Genomic DNA, 21,856 nt, shown 5'->3' with positions numbered 1-21,856 from the left:
ATATGTATGGATAAGTGTTCACATGTGCCTATACACATATATGTAAGTGCTCACATGTGTACACATGTGTGGAAATGTCCATGTGTACATGTACATGTATGTGTGTAAATGTTCATGTGTGCATGCATGTGTGTGTATGTGTGTGTGCATGTGTGTGTGTGTTTGTGTGTGCACACACATCTTGCATATTTATTATACTTACCGCTATGACATGAATCCTGTCTTTTCTCTTTGGATCTCCGCTTCCCCGTCTGTAAGATTAAGGGTGTAGAGCGTCTGTCTACATGATGAACTGGTAACTCATTAGTTCTCGGGCTAGCCAGCAGAACTCAGGATCAAACACAGGAGACAGTTGTTCTGTGTTAAATTGGACACTCTTTAGGACTAAGGCTGCTGAGAGGAGTATGGCAAAGTAAGGAAGACCCTGCCATGCCTTGAGGTCCTGCCTGGAAGCAGTTTGCAAACCTTGGCATAAGATGCTGAGAGGTGACCTCCCTGATCTGGCTGGGTTCTGGGGAGTGGTCTGGGCACCTTATTATTTTCTCTGTGAGTCCCTGAGGAGGAGCATAGGTCCACACTGGAGACGGCCTCCAGGGGGTCATTTTGGCTGAGATGTGGAGGCTATGTATGAATTCTTGGGGCATAAAGGCGAGGAGAGGAAGGGTATTGAGGGATCAACACATGGGAGGCCCAGGGAGGGAAGAACAGGCACCTGCTAGAGATTCCCACATGATCCCCGCCAAGCCAGACCAGTGAGAGATGTGAAGGACAGGTCTCCAGTCAGCCATGTGGCCTTTGCTGAGAGGAGGCAGGTGACACACAGCGAGGGAAGCTTCTGGTAGAAGAAACAATGGCTGCTTTCCTCAGCCAATGCCTGAGCTCCCGAACCAGGGTGGGATGTTCTTGGGGATGCGGATTCTAAGTGCTAGGGAGGGAGTGTGTCTGCCTGGCAGGGTCTGGGGATTGTGGAGGCCCCTTGTCTGGGCCACTGCCTTGGCTGACAATAGAAATGTTGGCTCAGGAGAAACCCTCTATTCAGGTGCCTGGCATTGCTGGTAGAGGGGTGGCTGCGCAAGCTAATTTTGCATTGCTCATCTTTGGGGGTAAATTGCTGAGAGTTGCCAATGTTCTAGATTGTTCCTTGGAGGCGGGGCTCTGTGAATGCTGCCTGTGCAGGTTGAAGAGTGAAACCTGGCAGGGTGGTGTGACGTTGTCATGGGATCACAGGGTGATGGAGCCACGAGGACCCTATGAGTCACCTCAGTTGACCTGCTTATCTTGGAGATGAGAAACCTAAGATACAGAAAGGGATACTTGTGGGTGCTCATCCAGGGTGGTCTTGCTAAGCTTGACTCTAAGGAATAACCCAGCCAACCCTCCATGTTGGCTGTGCTCCCTGGCTCTAGGGGCCTCCAGCCTGAGTGGGCATCTGTGTGAGAGCCCCTTTCCCTTCTTGCAGGAGACCAGCGAAGCGGTGGTGTCACCGAGGCCAGCAGCCTCCTGGGGGGTTCTCCAAGGCGCCCATGCGGCCGGAAGGGTTCTCCGTATCATACCGGGCAGCTCCACCCTGCAGTCCGAGTGGCTGACCTTCTACAGCACATCAACCAGATGAAGACAGCCGAGGGCTACGGCTTCAAGCAGGAGTACGAGGTGGGCCTGGCCTGCTCTCCTCACTGTGGAGGAAACTCTCAGGCCCACCCTGGCTACACCTGTACCCCGACAGTCCCCAAGGCAACCTAACACTTTGACCTTGACTCTGACCTCTACTTCAAGCTCAGACTGTCTGGCTGTTCACTTTTCTGTCTCATCTCCACCCCGATCAGAGTCTTATCTTGTCTCTGGTTGGAGCCACATCAATGCCGACCTTGACCTGACCCCAGTCTGACATTAACTCCTGACCTTCATCTGATCAGATTCCAGCCACCCTCTTCTGGACACAGACAGCAGTACCTCCACTTAAACTTAATCTCAGCCTTAATCTTGATCGTTTAATCTTTCCTCTCTTCCCAGTTCAAACTCAGGGTTCTGTATCCTAACCTCTGTGAACTCTGATCTCCCTTTGGCTCATCTTTCCCTTCACTCCACACACACCTGGCCCTTATGGTCATTCTTCTTATGGGGAGAGGTCCCGAGAGTCTTGGGGGATCTCTCTCTCCCACTGACTACCACTTTCCCTTTGGCAGAGTTTCTTTGAGGGCTGGGACGCCACCAAGAAGAAAGACAAGCTCAAGGGCGGCCGACAGGAGCCAGTGTCTGCCTGTGAGTTCTAGGAAAGGGGCCTTGTGGATGGGGGAACATGGCCAGCACATGTTCCGTGTAGTCTTGTCCTCAGAGACATGGCGCCCTGGCCGTTATGATGACGGTACCGTACATGGCAGTATAGTGTCTTAGAGATGAGGGAACACGTTTGGGGGGGGTTGAGACCTCAGCTAAAGGTCATACAGGAAATTGCTGCTTCTTTTCCTGAACTCCATACCCAGACTCTAACCCTTGGCCCATCTTCGCGCTGCTCAGAGTTCATTGGTGAGCTCTGAGCCCTTATAAAGGTCACCTGGTCCTTCCTACTTGACACTTGCCCTAGTCTCCAGGAGATCTCCTCCAGGCTGTGTGGCACAGCGTGCCCTGCTGCTCTGTTCACAGATGATCGACACCATGTGAAACTACACCCGATGCTGGCAGACCCTGATGCCGACTACATCTCTGCCAACTACATAGACGTGAGTGCCTGGACCCCTGCTCCTTCTGCTTATCTGTCCCTGTCCCCACCAGGCTAGGCAGGGCAGAGATACCAGAGATTAAATGAGGATCCGAGTGGCTGAGTTGCGTTTGGTACCAGGGAACTCAGAGGTGGGGAGCTGAGGATGGCTGTTGGCCTTCAGGAAAGCGTCCTGAGGGTTGCGCATGCTCACTCGCCCAAGTGGAGGTAGAACAAGGTCTGGGGCAGACGGGGAGGCTGAGGGATGGGAGGAGCTGCCTCAACAAGGGGCCAAGAGATTGGAGGAGGGATTCTTCTGGTTTCCATAGTGAAGCTGAAGAGGTTATGCAGGGCTAGCCGGAAAGGCCTTGGGTGTCAGGCTAAGGACTTGGGCCAGCTCCCAGGGCCATCAGGAAGTTGTTTGAGTGTTTGTGGTCCACTTTGATTGCAGTGGTCCTTCACATCTAGCAAGGTGCGTTTACTGAGCACATACTGTGTGCCAGGCACAGCGATTAAACACTTTACATGCAATCTCACATTTCCTATAACCTTATCACCCTCAGGAGAGGAAGCTGGGGCTCAGAGAGGTGAAGCTATCCGTTCTAGGTCACACAGTTAGAGTGGGAGAGAAAAGACTCAAAGCCCCAGCTTGGCTGTCCCCACAGTCTCCGCTGCTGGCTGTCCCAACATTGGATCTGGTTGGCCTGAGGGGGAGGGACCAAGAGAGGGCAGGTTTCCTAGGGGCGCATGGAGGGTGTTGATGGGAACTGGGGGACAAGGCCTAGGGCCTTGACTGCATTCTGTGCAGCAAGCTGAAATTGAGAGAGCATCCTTTAATTGTGCAGGAAATGTATTCTTCTGAGCACCTGGGCACCAGGGCTAGAAATGAGAACACGTGACTATTATTATTATTATTATTTAAATGATACATAGATTCTAATAGGGGAGACAGATTAACATTGAAAGAAACATGCAAGGAAATTCATTTCAGATTAGCTGGGAGTGCATAGGCAAGAAGAAAGGTGTCACATAGCCAGATAGTGGCAAAGCCAGGGCTGGCTTGGGAGACTGTGTGGAGGAAGCAGTGTGGTTGCAGAGGAAGGGGAAGGCTACTCAGGTATGAACAGGGACGTCAAAGGCCAGGGAGGCAGCCACAGTTTCCCAGGGCTGAGGTCATCAGGATCTCTGGAGATGTCTCTTTTCTCCCTCTTCTCCCTCTTCAATCTTCCTCCTGGAGTTGAACACGCCACCTGTGTTTCCCAGAACCCTTTGCCTTCTCCCTGCCTCCATCCTGTTCCTTGCCTGGGGTAAACGCCAAGCCTGGCCTCACAGGCTTGGGTGGCATAGGGGACAGTGGGCCTTTCTCATAGGGGTTCCACCTGGTTGGTTTCTCTCGGGGCCCTGGCAGGGACATACCCATCCCTCCCTCTCTCTGGCCACCTGTCTCTGTTCTGCCTGCCAGCTCACTCACCCTTTCTGGCCTCTCCTGTGCCCGCCCACCTCCACTCACCTCTGGCCTAACATCTGTCTCTTTTGCTTTGTTCTGTTTCCCTCACTGGAATCATTAAGATTCGGATAAACCGACAAGTAAGTATCTCTCCCTCCTCCACCTCCTCCTCCACCTCCTCCTCCTCGTCCTCCTCCCCTGCTCCTCCTCTTCTTCCTCCTCTTCCTCCTCCTCCTGTCTGGCGAACTGGCTGTGTCCTGGGCTCTCTCACAGGCTACGGCTGGCTGTCTCTCTCTTTCTCTCTCTCCCTCCTTCCCTTCTCCTGGCACCAAACACGAACCACCCATTCCAGCAGCCTGCCAGGGGCTGCCACGGCTGAAGCCTTTGCCTCCCCACGGGGACGTATTCCCTTCCACCCTCCGCTCTCTCCACAAAAGTAGCTATGTTGGGGTGCTGGTCACCGCTGTCACCTTTGTCACCCTATTTAGCCACTTTCTGTGAGCTTCACTACCTCTGCCCTTCTGCAGAGCCCTTGGTATGTGTAGCGGGGACGCTGCCCTCCGTAGCCTCATCTCCATTGCTGAGAGGCCGAGGCCTGGGTCAGTCTTCTTTAAGCTCATCTCCCTAGTGTTCAAATCCCTTCGTGGTCAGTTTGCTTAAAACTTAACCCCAATCATTTTGCCCTCCATTTAGCCCCGATTTGAATGTCCCCCCCCCCCCAAGCAAAACAAAACACATTCGTTTGAATATCAGTTTAAAAGTTGTAATATCTCCTGCTCTTTTTGGGAATCAAAAAGGACTGAGGACAACTCAGTTAGTGGAGTGCTGGCCAAGTGTGAATGAAGGCCTGGGTTTGAGACCCAGCATCATGTAAAAACTGGGTGTGATGGTGCAGCCCTTTAATCCCAGCACTGGGAGGCAGAGGCAGGTGGATCTCTGAGGAGGAGGCCAGCCTGGTCTACAGATCAAGTTCCAAGGGCTATGTAGAGAGATTTGTCTCAAAAAATAAACAAACAAAACAAAATATAAAAAAGAAAGGAAGGAAGAAATTAATTAATTAATTAATTAATTCAAGGTCATCCTCAGCTATGTAATAAGTTTGAGACCAACTTGTCTTAAAATAAATTAAAAAGAGAAAGAAAGATATAAAGAAAGGAAAATTCCTAATTAATTTAGCCATTTTATTTATAGTCATCATCATTAATTTTGCTTTTTTGAGATGGAGTCTCACTTTGTAGCTAGGCTGGCTTGGAACTTACTATGTTGCTGAGGCTAGACTCGAATTCACAGCCATCTTTTGCCTCAGCCTCCTGAGTGCTAGGATTATATTTCAAACTATTTAATGACTGGTATTCTTTGCTATTTTGTGGGTACGTTTCCCATTTTTATCTCCTTTTAAAAAGATTTTTTTCTTTTTTTTTTCTTTTTCTTTTAATCATTGCTAGAATTCTGCTCATTATCAGACTTCCAGACAACATGGAGAGACTAACACAAGAAATGAAGGTTCCCCCCAGTCACATTTGGCAGGGACAGCCAATTATCCCAGATGTGCCCCTTATTCTGAGTACAGTCACACAGTTGGTTTGTAAAATTCTCAAATGTAAAAGGCCTATTAGGTTCGCAAACACAGTGGATGTGCTGAGTCCTAGCGCCCCCTGTGGGCGGTGGTGAATACCGGCCCATACTGGCTTTAGAATCTCTGGTTCCTGTGGTAACCCGCTTACTTGCCTTTGACTCTCACCCATTTGGTTCCCTTCGGTCAGACCTGTAAGAAACACCTGTAAGGTCTCACTGGGCTTAACGCTGACTCAAATGCCAGGGAGCAATCCTGCCGCCGCTGGCACCTGCAGAGTGCCAGGCACCTAGACTGCATTGTTTAATTGTGGAAGGGATCATTTGCAGATGACAATATTAGTCTGAAAAAGGTAAAATGTGGTGTAAGGTCACCAACCGGCATTATCATTCCACTCTTCCCCAGCACCACCCACGCAGACTCCAGCAAGGGCTTAGCTCTGTGGTTCTCGCACCGGCAATGCTTCTTGGGGTATGAAGTCCAGGCATCCCGGGTGCCACTCCCTAAAGTGGATCTGTACAAGGCCATCTGCTCCTTTTATTTCAAGATAAAACTTTATTTCATTTAAAACTTGTATTTGCTGTAGGAGTTTGGGGATGACCGAGTTGTTACATGCTTTTCTTGCACGTGTGAGGACCCTAGTTCAATTCCCAGAACCCATGTTGGGGGTTCATGCTTGTAACCCCAGCACTGGTGAGGTAGAGTCAGGTGGCTCTTCTGGGCTGACCAGCCAGCTTAGCCTAATCACAAGTGTCATGCCAAAGAGAGACCCTGTCTCCAAGGAGGTGGACAGCTGTCCTGAGAATGGTACTTGAAGTTATTGCCTGGTTTTAAACATGTGCACACATGTACCCTCCCTGCAAGTGCAACACCCCCCCACCTGCACATGTGTACACACGTACACATGAACATACATATATGTGCATAGCAAAACCGCTATTTGTGTCCTTTGTGTGATAACTTTAAGAGGGGAGGAACTTACTCCTGTGGGCTGTCATCTGACCAACACACACATGCAGTGGCACTTGTCCACGTACATGCTCCTCCCTACACACAAAGTAAATTAAAAATGTAGTTTTTTTAAATGAACATGTAGCAACTGTGTGTTCATACGCTTGCTTCAATTAGGGCTGTGTGGGAGTGGAGAGGGGCTCAGTGGTTAGAGCACTGGCCGCTCTCCCGGGGACTCTGAGTTCAACCCACAGGCGGCGGCTCACTACCATCTCTAGTTCCAGTTCTAGGGAATCTGACGCCCTCTTCTGGCTGCCGCCGTTCCTGGATGCACACCGTGCACATGAACGCATGCACATACATTATAAATATTAAAAGAAAACAAATAGACCTGTATGATGACAAAGTCAGTTGGATGAATCTGAGCCAGACTTCTCCAAAATGTAATTTTCAAACAAAAGAAGACTAGGATCCTGGGAAGGGCCCTGGGGGAGGGGTGGAGGTGCGGGTCTCTGGATCTGATGATGAACTTGTGTTGGGGTGGAGCTTAGGCAAATTGGGTTTGCTGGGAGCAGGGGGCCAAGTAGTTCAGGGTGACCTGTTTCAAGCTCAGTTACTTGCTAGGCCTGGTGAGCTGGTCCCTCTGACCTGCTGTGGAGATAGCTGCCTGGGTCTTGGGTAGACATCTGCCCTGAGGGCAGAGAGAGGTTTTTCATAGGTTTTCATAGTTTGCCACTTTGGAGGGGTTTTGGCTTTTCCCAGGGCAACCATGAGGTTGTCCAGCTGTTATCTTCCAGAGGACAACAGAGGCTTAGAAAGAGCCTTGCTGGCTACTCCCCTGTCTGAGGCTCTGCAGTGTGGGCACTGCCAAGAAACTGGCCAGAAATGCACACTTCCAGATCGACCCACATCCTCTGAGCCCAAGTGGGTCTCTGACATTATCCCAGGGGTTCCTGTGTACCCAGAATGCCAGACTTCCCACCTGTTGGTGTGGGGACAGATACGAATTTTATAACATCTAATCATTGGGATCAATGGTATTTGTTTTGTTTTGTTTGTGCTGGGATAGAATCCAGGGTCTCCCACACGCTAGGCATGCATGCTACCCCCGAACCTCATCCTCAGCCCAGCCAATCAGTTTTAATTGAGTTCCATTCCTCCATTATTGATACCGACTAATAAGTGCTGTCACTTGTTGGAGCCTGCCAACAGGGACCCAGGTCCATTAAAACCCAACACTCAGGAGGTCTCCTCGAGGCCCAGCTGTTTCCCCACCCCACCCCACCCCTGCTTTTGCTGGGATTAAAGGCGTGTGTGCCACTTTAGTGACCTTTGAGATGTGGTTAAAAATAACAGCTGCTCATTGTCCTCCTTTATGCCTGGCCCAGTGACAATACTTAACCACATTACTGTTTGTGCCCTCACATCCCCGGGAGGGAAATCTTGTCCCGATCTACCGCATGCAAGAGAAGATGGAGGCCAAGAGGAGGGAGGGGAGTTAGCTTGAGGGCTGCTGGGACTGACCCTGGCAGCAGGGCTCCAGGGCCCTTTGGGTTCTGGAAGCCCAGGGGTCCGGAGGAGTTACTTGGGGTTGTGTTTGAGGGCCAGGGGTGGAACTTGGTTTTCTCTCACACCTGCCTCTGTTGTACTTGGTAAATTTTGCACACTGGCTTCCTGGCTGGCTCTTGTCACAGAAAGATGCAGCCTTGGGAGGGACCTTGGGGTCATTCGCTTTGGTGCTACCTTTGGGATGGAGCATGAGGTAGCTTTTGGCTTCTCTTTCCTATAAGATAGAAGGTAGTGCTTAGAACAGTATGGGGCCATCACCATGACTCTGGAAGCCCACTGATGCTTGGTCTGAGGGCTCTGGGGATGGAGGATAAGGTAGCTCTTGGCTTCTCTTTCATGGGAGATAGACAGTAGCATTTAGAAAAACAAGGGGCCATCACCCGGTCTCAGGAATACTCTTCATTATCAGTAAAACAGATTTTAAAATTTCATCTAATGGCCCAATGTGAAACCCTCTTTAAGCTCCCATGCCAGCCACAAAAGTTCTGGGTAGCTGAGGTCCTTGGGAAGTGTACCATCCATTCTGAACACTCTGACAGAAACTGGGCATTCTGCCAACCACTGGTTCTCCCATATCTGGGGTTCGTGGTGGATTATGTTTCTGGGACTGTGGGAGGCAGACAGCATCATCCTGGGTTTCATATGTCTCTAAACCACAGTCATGTTGTTAGCAGATAACTCTCCTGCTTTGAGGGCTCACAGGGGACCATCATCTCTAGGGTTCCATAGCAAGACCTTGGCGTCTTAGCTCCACTTGTCTCTGCTTTGGGACTGGAAGGACAAGGTCACACCCTCATCCAGAGGCATGAGGGTGGGAGTCTCTGCAGGATGCCGCTCCTGGAAGAAGGGGGATGAGGAGGTTGGCTGAACGAACAGACGTCTGCTCCCCCCGACATTCACTGCATCCCATTTTCCTGTTTCAGGGCTACCACAGGTCAAACCACTTCATAGCCACTCAAGGTACCTGGCCCCTCAGCCTGTGGCACCCTCTCATGATATGGAATGTTGCCTGCCTGCCTGCCTGCCTGCCTGCCTGCCTGCCTGCCTTGCTGATCTGCTCAGCTCCCTGTCTGCCTCCCCATCTGTCTGCCTTTCCATTCCCACTGCCTGCCTGGGTCTCTTGCACATAACTGTAGCCTTTATCCTCTGTCTGTCTGTGTCTCCCGGTATGATCAATCCATCCCAGCAACCTGGCTGTGTGTATCTCTGTGGTGATGCATGTGCACGGGCCGGTCAGACCCGTCCTTACTGTTATGGAACATGCCTCTTGGTCCGATTGGCCCTCTGGGTCCCCTCTAGCTCGTCTCTTTTCTGCTACTGCCTCTCTCTCCACCTCTCTTGGAGGTTTGTTCCATGGACCAAGGGTCTACTGTCCGCACAGTTCTCTAAGCCTTACTCAGTACACCAGGCTCTCTAGCCAGGCTCTGCCCCACTATTGCCCGTTCTAGGGCCCTTCAGGCATGAAGCTGTGCTTGGTGGGGTATATTGGGGTGAGTGAGAAGCCCCCATTGGGGTCGGGTCCTGGGAGCCTCCCAGTAAGGGGTGATGTCACTGGGCATCATGGTATGCTGGCCATAGGGGACCTTGCTCAGGGACAGGCACCCTCTGCGCCCCCAGGGCCAAAGCCTGAGATGATCTACGATTTCTGGCGCATGGTGTGGCAGGAACAGTGTGCGAGCATCGTCATGATCACCAAGCTGGTAGAGGTGGGCAGGGTAAGCGGGGCTGGGGAGGGGGGGTTGAGCTGGGAGCAGGGTGGGCTTCATGGTTGGCTAAGAGCCCAGTGAACCCTGTGCTCTGGGGGCCCCAGGTGAAGTGTTCTCGCTACTGGCCTGAGGACTCAGACATGTATGGGGACATCAAGATCACGCTGGTAAAGACAGAGACACTGGCTGAGTATGTGGTGCGCACCTTTGCCCTGGAGCGGGTAAGTCTCATCTTCTCTACACCTCTTCCATGTAGAGCCTACATTGCCCCAGTCTGGGAAGCATGAGGGGACAGAGTGGCCAGCAAGCTCTTCTTGCCAGGAGTATGGCTGAGGGATGGAGTGGTGGCTGAGGGATGGGATGGCGACAGTTCCTGCTGGTCTCCAGTATGCCTCTGATATGATGAAGAAGATCTGATAACTGCCCTGCATTGTTCCTTGCTGGGTGGCTTACTGTGCTGTGGGCCCCTTACACACATTGTCTTAGCTCTAGAAAGCCCTGGACACGTGTTTACCATCAGACCCATTGTGCAGATGAGAAAAATGAGGGTCAGAGGTTTCCCTCTTGTATCAGGGTTCACGTTCCCATTTAGTTACTCTGTAAAATCCTCAGAGGAGGGCTGGCAGATGGCTTAGTGACTGTACAGGCATGCTGACTTTGGTTCCCAGTGCTCTCTTCTGTTTACACGACAACCCAGGGGCAAGGCGGGTGCTGGACAGCATAGCTTTAAGCATCTGGTGGACTCAGTGTGTGCACTTGTTCAGCCTTGGCAGAGGGGATTCACTGGCCCTTCATTTCCTTACCTGTACAATGGACGTTGCTACCAGCCTTGCCAGAACCTGGCCTACAGCTGGTGTCCCAGTGCGTGCTGCCGGCAGCTGACTGTCACCACTGTGCTTTCCACAGAGAGGTTACTCAGCCCGGCATGAGGTCCGCCAGTTCCATTTCACAGCGTGGCCAGAGCATGGTGTCCCCTACCACGCCACGGGGCTGCTGGCCTTCATCCGGCGTGTGAAGGCTTCCACTCCACCTGATGCCGGGCCCATTGTCATTCACTGCAGGTGGGGACACTGGAGATCCCAAGGAGAGGGGCCCAGGTGTGGGGAGCTGGGTGGAGTGGCGTAGGTTCATGGTCCCTAAGGAGTTCGGGGCTTGGGTCACCCTGCTTGGAGACAGATGATAGAAGAGAATGTTTCCCCAAGATTCCATGAGCTTTGGCTCTGAGGTTGATACCCCACAGAGCTCCTTTACCAGAACTGAGGAATCCTGGAACCTGCAAGCACAGTTCCTGTAGCCTGTCCTGGCTCCTCTGCAGGGACTGCTCCCAACTCACCATATGCCACATGGCTGTCTTTTGCCCTACGGCCTCCTGGCTTCTCTCTCTCTCTCTCTCTCTCTCTCTCTCTCTCTCTCTCTCTCTCTCTCCTTTCCTGTTCAAATCTCATCAAGATTGAATTTTCAAAAAGATTTATTTATGATATGACTGCTCTATTTGCATGTAAGCCTGCCTAACACACAAGAGGGCATTGGATCCCATTACAGATGGTTGTGAGCCACCATGTGGTTGCTGGGATTTGAACTCAGGACCTCTGGAAGAGCAGTCAGTGCTCTTAACTGCTGAGTCATTTCTCTGGCCCCAAGACAGCATCTTCTAAGGATGAATTCTAATCATACAGAAAGTCTATAATGCAAAGTGTAATTTACATCACAAACAACGAGTGTTTATTAACTGAACTCCTAGCTTAATCTTCTCGGATTGAGAGATAGAACACGGGCTTGGGAGATGGTTGGCTCAGGTGTCTGCTTCCCAAGCCCAGGAGCTGAGTTTGATCCCCAGCACCTATATAAAAAGTTGGGTGTGGGGCATGTGCTTGTCATCTCGGCCCTGGGGAGACAGAGATAGGAAAATCCCTGTCTCTAACTGGCCAGCCTACCTAGCCTAATCAGGAAACCCCAGGACCCAGGGTGAGACCCTGTCTCAGAAGGAACGATGACTTCCTGAGGAATGACACTTGATGTTGACCTCTGACCTCTGACATGTTTGTATACACACACACACACACACACACACACACACGCACGCACGCACGCACGCACGCACGCACGCACGCACGCTATTGACCAAACACACTCACACGGCCCAGTTCTGGAATGTCCCCTGTTCCCTGAACTTTGTGTGAATTATGTCCCCCCAATGTGAGGTACATCCACACAGCATCACATTCCAGGGTGCATCTGTCCACCTTCTGTTGCTAGGCACCAGAAATGATGGTGCTAGAATAGAATGGCAGCTAAGGATGCTCAGAGGTGCGGCTTCTGTGGACCATGCGTAGGGACAGAATGGCTGTTTGTGAACACTCAGACCCAGTGAATGCCACCCAGGTCTTCCAAAGTGCTTCAGTAAGGTGCTTGTGTGACTGAGCTGGGTAGTCTTCAGTAAGGTGCTTGTGTGATTGAGCTGGGTAGTCTTCAGTAAGGTGCTTGTGTGACTGAGCTGGGCAGTCTTCAGTAAGGTGCTTTAGTCTTCAGTAATGTTTAATGCTTCGGTGGCGCCATATTGAAGCTGGAGTCTTGGTGGCATCCTTCTCAACCCTCCACCCCATCCACATCGCTCCCTGTGCTGAGCACACACACCAACGATGGGTCCGACACAGCCCTGCCCTCGCTGTGCTCCTGGGAGAGTTACAGAGACAGCCACATCCCACATCAATAGGGACTCCGTGGCAAGTGTTTAAACAGAAGGAAGCCATATTGCTCTGAGGGTTTGGAAGAGGGCCTGGGAGTGTTGGAAGCTCCATGGGGATGTGGGTGGGCATGAGTCTGTGGGGTTTTGAAGGATGTACAGGAGTCTGGGCTATTCAGGGGAGAGTGTGCTCCTACACTGAGCTCTGAGCATCACTATCATCCCTCTCCCTGAGTCCCTGTTGCTCCCTTGAGGAAGTCACTTCTATGTCCTCCCATCCTTTCCTGTCTTTTCCTTCCCCATGTCTTGTTCTCTGCTCCCCCCAGGTCCCCTTTGCTCCACAGCCCCTCCTTGTCAGAGTGTCCCTAACCCCTGAGTTTTATAGCTATGGCAGACACCCTGGTCCCTGCTTCTTTTCTTCTCCCTGGTCTTGAGCCCCTGCCCCAAGGTTCTGATGTGGCCCTGGCCTTCCCTTCCCCTCAGTGCAGGAACTGGCCGCACAGGCTGCTACATCGTCCTGGATGTGATGCTGGACATGGCTGAATGTGAGGGGGTCGTGGACATTTACAACTGTGTGAAGACCCTCTGTTCCCGACGGGTCAACATGATCCAGACGGAGGTTCGGACCTGTCCTGTTCCCGACCTCTTTCCTCCATTTAGGTCTTTGTCATGGAGCCCAGAGCTGAAGTAACACATCTTCAGGGCATCCTAGGTCCCTCCTTCCCTGACCATCTCAGATGTGATAGGGGTTGGGCGGTGGTGAGTGGAGGTGGCAGATGGGGGTGGCTCTTAGGTCTCTCCAAACTTCATTTCAGTGTCGTACAGGGAGGGGAGGTAAAGGGGGTCTAGAGTCACATGTACCAGGGTTTGGGTCCTCACTAGACCTGGGACCTTGCACTGTCCCTTGCCACTCAGATGATCTGCTAGGAATGTTCCTGGGTGCAGTAGAGATGAGCTGAGTTGATGGTTGAACTCAGCCTGGTCTTCTTTGTCCTTCATCTTCTGCAGAGCTTCCAGTCCCCTTATATTCCTGTCTCCTGTTCCAGGAACAATATATCTTCATCCACGATGCAATCTTGGAGGCCTGCCTGTGTGGGGAGACCACCATCCCTGTCAACGAGTTCAAGGCCACCTACAGGGAGATGATCCGCATTGACCCTCAGAGCAATTCCTCCCAGCTTCGGGAAGAGTTCCAGGTAGGGGGATGAGTATGTGTGTACAGATGTGGGGTGTGTGAGTGTGTGTGTAGGTGTGAGGGCATATGTGTAAAGTTGGGTATGTGTATACAGGGGCATGTTTGTGTGTGTATATATATATATATATATATATATATATATATATATAGGAGTGGAGTGAATATGTAAGAGGTATGTGACTTTATATACACATACACACACACATATATACATATATATGTATATGAGTGGGCTGTGAGCATATATAGGGTTGGGTGTGTGTATATAGGAGTGGAGTTTGGGGTGTGTGAGTGTGTGTGTGTAGGTGTGTAAGTGTGTGTAGGTGTGTATGTGTATAGGTGTGTGAGTATGTGTGTAGGTGTGTAAGTATGTGTGTGTAGGTGTGTGAGTATGTGTGTGTAGGTGTGTGAGTATGTGTGTGTAGATGTGTGAGTGTGTGAGTCCTGGGGGCCTGGGGGGTCTGCCTTTCTTCCTCTCCCATTATTGAGATGACAAATTTGTGCAGCCAAGCAGAGGCACCAGCTTTTTATTTTTATTTCTTAAACGTGGGTTTTGGGGGTTGAACTCTGATCCTCACGCTTGCAAGGCAAATGTTTGAGCAACTGAGCCATCAATCCAATTTGTGCCTCCACTCCCTTTTCTAAGAATGCAGTCTCAAGGTAATCCTCTGCACCAGCCTGGTGCTGGGATTATAGGCTGGTACGATGATGCCTGGCTTCTGCCTTGGCTCTGGCTTCACACTTGAACCTGCACCTGGCCCACAGCTGCACCAGGATGCTGTTACTCTTGCTGCCCTGAATGGTCCCAGCAAAACACTAGCCCAGATCCCACACAGCTAGTTAGGTGTCCTGTAACTCACTCTGTAGACCAGGCTGGCCTTGAACTCTCAGGAATCATCCTGTCTCTCTGTCTCTACCTCCTGACTGCTGGGACTAAAGGTGTGCGCCACCACTGCTTGGCCCACACATCTATTCTTAAGCCAGGCACTGGGGTTAGAGGAGGAGTCCAAGATAGACCCAGATTCTGGTGGTCTGTTTGGGGTGGGGCTAGGCTCATCATGCTGCAGGCTGCTCTCCAGAGGAATCTGTTGATCTCTGGGTACCAGAGACACAGGGGTTCCCTCCACTCCGAGTTTCTATGTTCCCTCTGCCATATGGCACCTGCTGACTGGCACAGTTTGGAGCCAGCATAGGGTTACCTGGGAAATGTAGCTGGCTGGTGATTCCTGAAGGGGGTATCAGCTTTGGGGATCATAACAGACTTGGGGTCCTGGGAGGGATCTCTAAGAATAAGAGAGAAATTAACTCTTTAGTATCTTAAAACTGAAGGTTTGGTGTAGAGATAGATGTCATAGCCCTGGCTGAGCCTATGTCAGGTGCTCAGGGTTGCATTCTGTCTAGACAGAGCTGTGACCAACGCTTCTGCCTTGTGCCTGGGGTTGTCTCTTGGGAAGAGGTGGGACTCAGGCTTGCATCTTTGAGAACACTGACCATCGATTGCTGACCCTCACTAGGCTGAGCCCTGGTGCACCAGGCTCTTAGTGCCTGCCATGATCTCATTTGGCTTTCTAGGAAGCCCGTGAAAAAGGCACACCATATTCCCATTTTACAAGTGAGAAGAGTAACTCACTTATCCAAGTCCACAGTGGCTCAGGGAGACAGGCGTTAGTCCCAAAGCTCAATCTAGGCCCTTTGTGGCAGCTTGACTCCCTAACTTCTTTCTCCCTGGGCCTCAGTTTCTCCATACATAGCCCAGAGTTAATTATCTAACCTCCTTTGAGGAGGCCCTGATCGGGCCTGCTCAGTCTCATCTCTCTCTCTGCAGACGCTGAACTCGGTCACGCCGCCGCTGGATGTGGAGGAGTGTAGCATTGCCCTGCTGCCCCGGAATCGAGACAAGAACCGTAGCATGGATGTGCTGCCACCAGACCGCTGCCTGCCCTTCCTCATCTCCAGTGATGGGGACCCCAATAACTACATCAATGCAGCACTGACTGACGTGAGAATCCGATACTGCAGTCGCTCTGGGACTCCCCCTCCTGGGAGGGCCCTGGAGTCAATGAAGCATAGCCAAGGCCTCTGGTGGAGGGACATTCCTCCCCCCACCCCCAGATGCTCATTCAGTGGGACAGGCCCATGGGAGACCTTCTTAGCCCTCTCAGTCTTATCCTCTGGACACCCAGTGTTCCATTCCATTTCTGCTATTTCAGTCAGCTTTAGCGAGGGTCTGGATGGTGGGGTTCAGGCAGGGTTGTCTCCAGGACCGGTCCCAGCAGAGCTTGGCATGAGATGAAGGCTTAGGCTGGGGATCCCTGAGGATTTGAGGTCAGGACTTGACACCTGATATTTAGAACTGGAGGAGCCTGTTTTGAGGAGATAAGAGCTGTACCTGGCCTACAGTGGTGATTGGATCCCCAGTCCTTATCTAATTGTGGCCTGGGGGCCCAGGAACCGGTGAGCAGACCTGTCCCTAGCCCAAGGGTCTTCACCTTCTTGACCGGGCATTGCAAGCAGAGCAGGACATAGGTGCTGGGGCTTGGGACCTGGGGGTGACACCCTTTGAGAAGGAAGGACTGTGAGCATCGCTCCTGTTCTACTCCCTCTTAAAGCCAGATGGGAGAGAAGCACGGGAGGCAGACAGGCAGAGAAGCAACTGTTACAGAAAACGTGAGAGAACATGGCTTTACCCGTGTAGCCATATAGGCTGTGTGTTCTCAGGCCCTCTGCCAGGCTGACTTGCCCCACATCAGGGACAGGCCATCATGGGGACAAGGAGCAAGGCACTGAAAACTCAATGTTGCTGAGAGCAAAGAGGCAAGCACACTGAGTGGTCAGGGAGAAAGAAATAAGAGAAGAGAGCCAGGCCAGGCTCAACGCAACTGGAAGAACTCCACCTAGGGAGGAGAGAGCCCTGTCCCCAAGTTGGTCTGAAGGAGGTAGGGTTTTTGTGGCCTAGTTCCTGCCCAGAGCCCCTCTGCAGGACAGCACAAGGCACAAGGCACATGGTGAGAGGGACACCTGTCGTTGCCTATGAGCTTCTTGGTGTGAGCTGAAGCTCTGTGTCTGAAGTGACACATGCATTCCTCAGCCCAGTGCCATCTGTGTACATGTGCTGTGCCCACTGGATCGCTTAACTGGATGTCTGGGCCTGCTGAAGGGTCCTAGGGAGTATCATAGTTTGTCATGGAAGCTTAGGGTTTCATGACATTCTTGCTATCCATGACCTTTCACCTCAGTGTGCTCTCTATGTCCTGGGGGCCAGAGAAGTGACTCCAGTGTCCAGCTAGGAAAGGTCATGGGTGGGAATGGGCTGCTGGTTGGTCTCCCCTGGGTCTCTGAAGCCTCAGATACTTGGTTCCAGCCATGTGTAGTGGGCCTGACATTCCAGAGGACTGATTCTTAGACACCAATGCGTTGTCTGAGGGAAGGGGTCGGCTGGGGTCCGTTTGGGGTGGCCCAGTCTGTAGGAAAGTCTCTGGTCACCCATGTGAGAGTACTGGCTTCTGGGAGGCACTGCTTGGAGCCATCAAAGGGTCCTTCTGAGTGCCATTTCCTCTGCAGAGCTACACACGGAGCGCCGCCTTCATCGTGACCCTGCACCCGCTGCAGAGTACCACGCCCGACTTCTGGCGGCTGGTCTACGACTACGGGTGCACCTCCATCGTCATGCTGAACCAACTTAACCAGTCCAACTCCGCCTGGGTGAGGCTCAGGGGGCCTCCACTGATGCTGTCCCCAAAGCCATCAGCTCTGCTGTCACACTCCCTCCCAGAGCCCGGCTTTCCTAATCTATAAACAAGGGTTTCATGTGGAACTAACTCAGCTCCTTTTTAACTGAGCACCTGGGACTGTTGTGCAGGCTTGATCCCATTTATAGTTTACAGTGGCTTCTGGATAGAGGCTTCAGGGGAGAAAAGGAATTAAGACCAACAGAGAAGAGGTGCTTTCTCCAGGGTCACATAGTGGGAGGGGGCAGTGCTGTGTTCCCCAACCCACTCAGAATTTCTGCTTCTGCAGTGGTTCCCCCAAACTATCTACCCTGGGGCTTTTGAAGTAAAACAAATACAAGGCTCTTGTTTTCTCTTTGACTTAGAGCAGGCCATGTTACCTCTTTATGCTGAAGCACATGTGTGCGTATGTGTGTATCGGAGGGGCCTCCTCTGCTCCTCTCCCATCTCTGGTGCTGTCTCTAGAAGCTGAGTGGGGAATGAAGCCGTGTTTGAGCATCAGGATCATCTTATCTCTGAGCTGAAGCCAGGCTCAGAGACAGCAAGGAGAAGGCATTGTTGCTTTGGGATAGGTGGAGTGCATGCCTGCCTCTTCCTGGAGGACGGTAGCGTAATGCAGGAGTCCACGCACACATGTATGTGGGATGCAGCTAGCATGTTAGAGGAGGTTTCCAGCCACATAATCGTGGGGATCACGTTGTCTGTGATGAGTTTGCTGTGACCAGTCTGAATGTGCCAGTGCTCTGGGCAGCTGTCCTTGTGTTCTGATGTGTGTGTGTGTGGTGGAGAGATAGGTCTGCTGCAGGGGAGTCCAGAGCCAGGCACTGAGCCAGTCTGGAACCCCCAGAGCTGGCACTGGAGTGGGGACTGGCTCTGTTCCACTCAGCTTCCTCTCTGTATCCCAGCCCTGCTTGCAGTACTGGCCGGAGCCAGGCCGACAGCAGTATGGGCTCATGGAGGTGGAGTTTGTGTCTGGCACAGCAAACGAGGATTTGGTGTCCCGAGTGTTCCGGGTGCAGAACTCTTCTCGGGTGAGTGTCTCGAGGAGGCCAAGGGTGGGCGGCCGGGGCTGCCTTTACCGACCTCTCAAGGTCATCGGGGGCTCCTGTGACCTTCGTGCTCACATTTCTCTGCCTGGCTGCTGCATCCCCAGCTGCAGGAGGGTCACCTGCTGGTACGGCACTTCCAGTTTCTGCGTTGGTCTGCTTATCGGGACACGCCTGACTCCAGGAAGGCCTTTCTGCACCTGTTGGCTGAGGTGGACAAGTGGCAGGCAGAGAGTGGGGATGGGCGCACCGTGGTGCATTGTCTGTGAGTGCTCCCTGGGAGGGGTTGGGTGGGTGAAGGACAGGAGACTGATGGGGCTCTCAGGGCTAACAGAAAGGAGTCCAGGCTCCAGGGGCTGTCAGAATCCCTCACCCCATGACATTACAGCATGCTTACACTTATTCTTCATTTGTATGTGCGTGTGTGAAGAATAGGCATGCACACGGGACATGTCTAGATGTCAGAGGACAACTTCATAGAGTTGTTTTCTGTTTCTACTTTTACCCGGGCTCTAGGACTCAAACCCAGGTCACCAGGTTTGTGTGGCAAGTGTCTTTACTCCACTAAGGTGTCTTGCTGTCTCTGTATAGCATACTTTAAAAACTTTTTAAAATTACACTTCTTTAATGTGTGTGTGCTCATGCATGTGTTTTTGCATGACAGTGTGTGTGTGTAAGTCACAGGACAACAGGAACTGCAGGAGTCAGCTCTTTGCTTCCATCATGTAGGTCCTAGGGATTGAACTCAGGCCGTCAGTCTTAGCAGCAAGCACTCTCACCCACTTAGCCCTCCTGTTGGCCCCATGTAGCACACCCTTTATGCCAGTGACATTCTAGTCTTTATGTATGCATGTACACACTCAATGTTCTTTCTCTCTCTAGTGTATATCCCACTCATTCATTTGTTTATGTGTACCTCCACTCAGAAATGCAGGCCTTCACTCACGCCTGGGTACACTCACCTCTTTCTCATGCATCTTATGCTTTGTGAGCCTCCCAGCACCAGCCTGGTTAGTGAGAGACTCCTGCAGCAGGAGGCTAGTTAGTCTCCCATTCCCCAGGAGGCTCCTGTTGGGTCACAGGAGCAGAGGGAAGTGGGAGGAGGAAGCTGGGATGCCTGGCGGCTACGGGCTGTGCCCAGCACTTGTGTTTGTCTTGTGTGTCTGCACTGTTGGCCCTGGCTGGTGTTCCGACTTCCCATCTTGCTCTGGGTCTTGTTTGCCTCTGAACTACCCTTCTCTGTTATTTGAAGCGTGGTTGGCTCTTTCCTCTAGGCATCTACAGGCCAGTGCTTCTTGAAGATATCTTGGACACGATACACAGTTCTGGATGCCAGTCTCAACCCTGAACTGTCTTTAACCTTCTGCTCCTAAGTCTAGCCCCTGGATTCCACTTCTCATCTCTCATCTCCCTAGCCATGCCTACGTGGCTCTTCAGTGTTACCCCCACCTTTGGGCTCTCTGACCTTGCCCCTGCCCTTAGATTGCCTAGCTCCACTCCCCACCTTTTCCCCTACCCCAAACCTCTTCTGTGTTTCCTTTAGCAACGGGGGTGGCCGCAGTGGCACCTTCTGCGCCTGTGCCACGGTCTTGGAGATGATCCGCTGTCACAGCCTGGTGGATGTTTTCTTTGCTGCCAAAACACTTCGGAACTACAAGCCCAATATGGTGGAGACCATGGTGAGGAGCCGTGTCCCGGGCACGGCCACTTCAGACTCCCCAAACAACCCCCCATAGGGTTTCCCAGAACCTACATACTCTTGTCTGGCCCCCAACTTTGGGCCTCCCTTCTAGTCCTGGGTTGTTAGGATGCCTTTCTTATTCCCCTTTTTCTGGAGGGGAGCCCCAGCTCAAGGTGCTCTCTTTCCTCAGGATCAGTATCATTTCTGCTACGACGTGGCCCTGGAGTACCTGGAGGCTCTGGAGTTGAGATAGCAGGCGCCTGACCTGGGGCACCCAGTGAACACCCAGGGCATGGCCCATCATCCCAGATGAGGAGGGCCTGTGGCCCCAACTTTGCTCAGCCATAATTCCACAGGGACAACACTGGAACGGACGGACACTGCACCATCTTGGTGACCCCCACGGGAAGGCTGCAGGCCAAGGAGAAGCTTTGCAAGACTGTATCAGCCCCACCTCTAGAGGGCCCTGCAGACCTGTGCAGAGAAGCTCGCCTGGACCAAAATAGCTAGTGCTGGAGAGCCCAGGCCAGGCCCCTCTGCTCCATCACAGTCCTTGGCCAGAAATGAATGAGTGTCTGCAGAGAGCACCCATGGTTTGCACCCAGTATGGTCCTTTCTGCACGTGGTGGAGGCTCACTGGGACTTGGCAGGGGCTGAGTCCCCGAGAGTCCTGAAGCTGGGACTCTTCCCCGTCTCGCCGGTGGGACCCGCTGAGCATCCTGCAGCTCCATTCTCCATCCCACTGCCCCTACAGACCTGGGGTGCTTTGCTCGCTTTCCTCCTGCTTCTGAGCTTTTCCTGCAACAGGACCCGTGCCTCCCTCCTGGGCTCCATCCCTGCCTGGCCCAGTATATGCAGAATGATATACTTCAGCTCCCTCTTCCCTGGCCTTTGGGTCTCCATGGCTCAGTCCTGCTCAGCTTGGGCCTGTGACAATCCACAAGGCTGAATCACAGCCCCTGGGGTTGAGGTCCCTGTGGCTCTTGGTGAGGCTGCCACTGGATCGGGGCAGGCTAGAACAGGGCTGGTGTCAGCTCCTAGAGTACAGAGGAAGAAGGGATACTTTGGAATGGAGGACCAGTGCTTTTTTTGTTGTTGTTATTTTGTTATTTTTTTGATGGGAGGGTGGGAAGTTCTCTTTATAATGGGGTAGGCCACACCCCCATTTCGTGCCTCAATTTCCCCATCTGTAAACTGTAGATATGACTACTGACCTACCTCACAGGGGGCTGTGGGGAGGTGTAAGGTAATGTTTGTAAAGCGCTTTGTAAATAAATGTGCTCTCTGAATGCCACCCTGTGGCTCTGTGTGTGTGATGGATGCCTGCCCGGCCTCTTGGGCCAGTGTGGGTCAGAGGCCTAGATCCTAGGCTTGTTTTGGCTTTTTTATTCACCAAACAGTAGATATATGGACCAGGGCATCACTCAAGAGTCCTCCCGCAGAAGTTGTTCCTGCAACACAGTACTTAACAAGAGTACCTTAAGGGAGGGCAGGGTTATTCTGGGATACAGCTCAAGGGTACAGTCCACTATAGTGAGTGTTCTCGTTTGGCTTCTGTTGCGATGATAAACACCAGGATCAA

General features: G+C 52.1%; 1 protein-coding gene across 16 annotated transcripts in view; it reads left to right on the top strand.

Moving 5' to 3' along the window:
• Ptpru (protein tyrosine phosphatase, receptor type, U) overlaps positions 1 to 21,568 on the top strand; it is a 69,850-nt gene extending 48,282 nt beyond the window's left edge. For 5 of the 16 annotated variants that reach the window (XM_011250215.3, XM_011250213.3, XM_011250210.3 and 2 more), the window contains 16 exons: positions 1,460 to 1,650; positions 2,184 to 2,259; positions 2,641 to 2,717; positions 4,265 to 4,282; positions 9,159 to 9,195; positions 9,814 to 9,950; positions 10,046 to 10,162; positions 10,848 to 11,002; positions 13,108 to 13,243; positions 13,671 to 13,820; positions 15,645 to 15,818; positions 17,381 to 17,521; positions 18,453 to 18,578; positions 18,701 to 18,858; positions 20,137 to 20,272; positions 20,465 to 21,568. In XM_011250215.3, the coding sequence (XP_011248517.1) occupies positions 1,460 to 1,650; positions 2,184 to 2,259; positions 2,641 to 2,717; positions 4,265 to 4,282; positions 9,159 to 9,195; positions 9,814 to 9,950; positions 10,046 to 10,162; positions 10,848 to 11,002; positions 13,108 to 13,243; positions 13,671 to 13,820; positions 15,645 to 15,818; positions 17,381 to 17,521; positions 18,453 to 18,578; positions 18,701 to 18,858; positions 20,137 to 20,272; positions 20,465 to 20,527 (1,892 nt within the window). In that variant the 3' untranslated portion in view covers positions 20,528 to 21,568. The remainder of the gene's footprint in view (positions 1 to 1,459; positions 1,651 to 2,183; positions 2,260 to 2,640; positions 2,718 to 4,264; positions 4,283 to 9,158; positions 9,196 to 9,813; positions 9,951 to 10,045; positions 10,163 to 10,847; positions 11,003 to 13,107; positions 13,244 to 13,670; positions 13,821 to 15,644; positions 15,819 to 17,380; positions 17,522 to 18,452; positions 18,579 to 18,700; positions 18,859 to 20,136; positions 20,273 to 20,464) is intronic. The other 11 variants (NM_011214.2, NM_001083119.2, XM_006538668.4 and 8 more) reach the window with 6 other exon arrangements.
• The last annotated feature ends 288 nt before the right edge of the window (positions 21,569 to 21,856 follow it).

The sequence above is a fragment of the Mus musculus genome, chromosome 4, assembly GCF_000001635.26.
Source record: "Mus musculus strain C57BL/6J chromosome 4, GRCm38.p6 C57BL/6J".
Taxonomy (NCBI): domain Eukaryota; kingdom Metazoa; phylum Chordata; class Mammalia; order Rodentia; family Muridae; genus Mus; species Mus musculus.
Note: the sequence above shows the minus strand (reverse complement) of the source record. Positions and strands in the feature narration are given on the sequence as shown.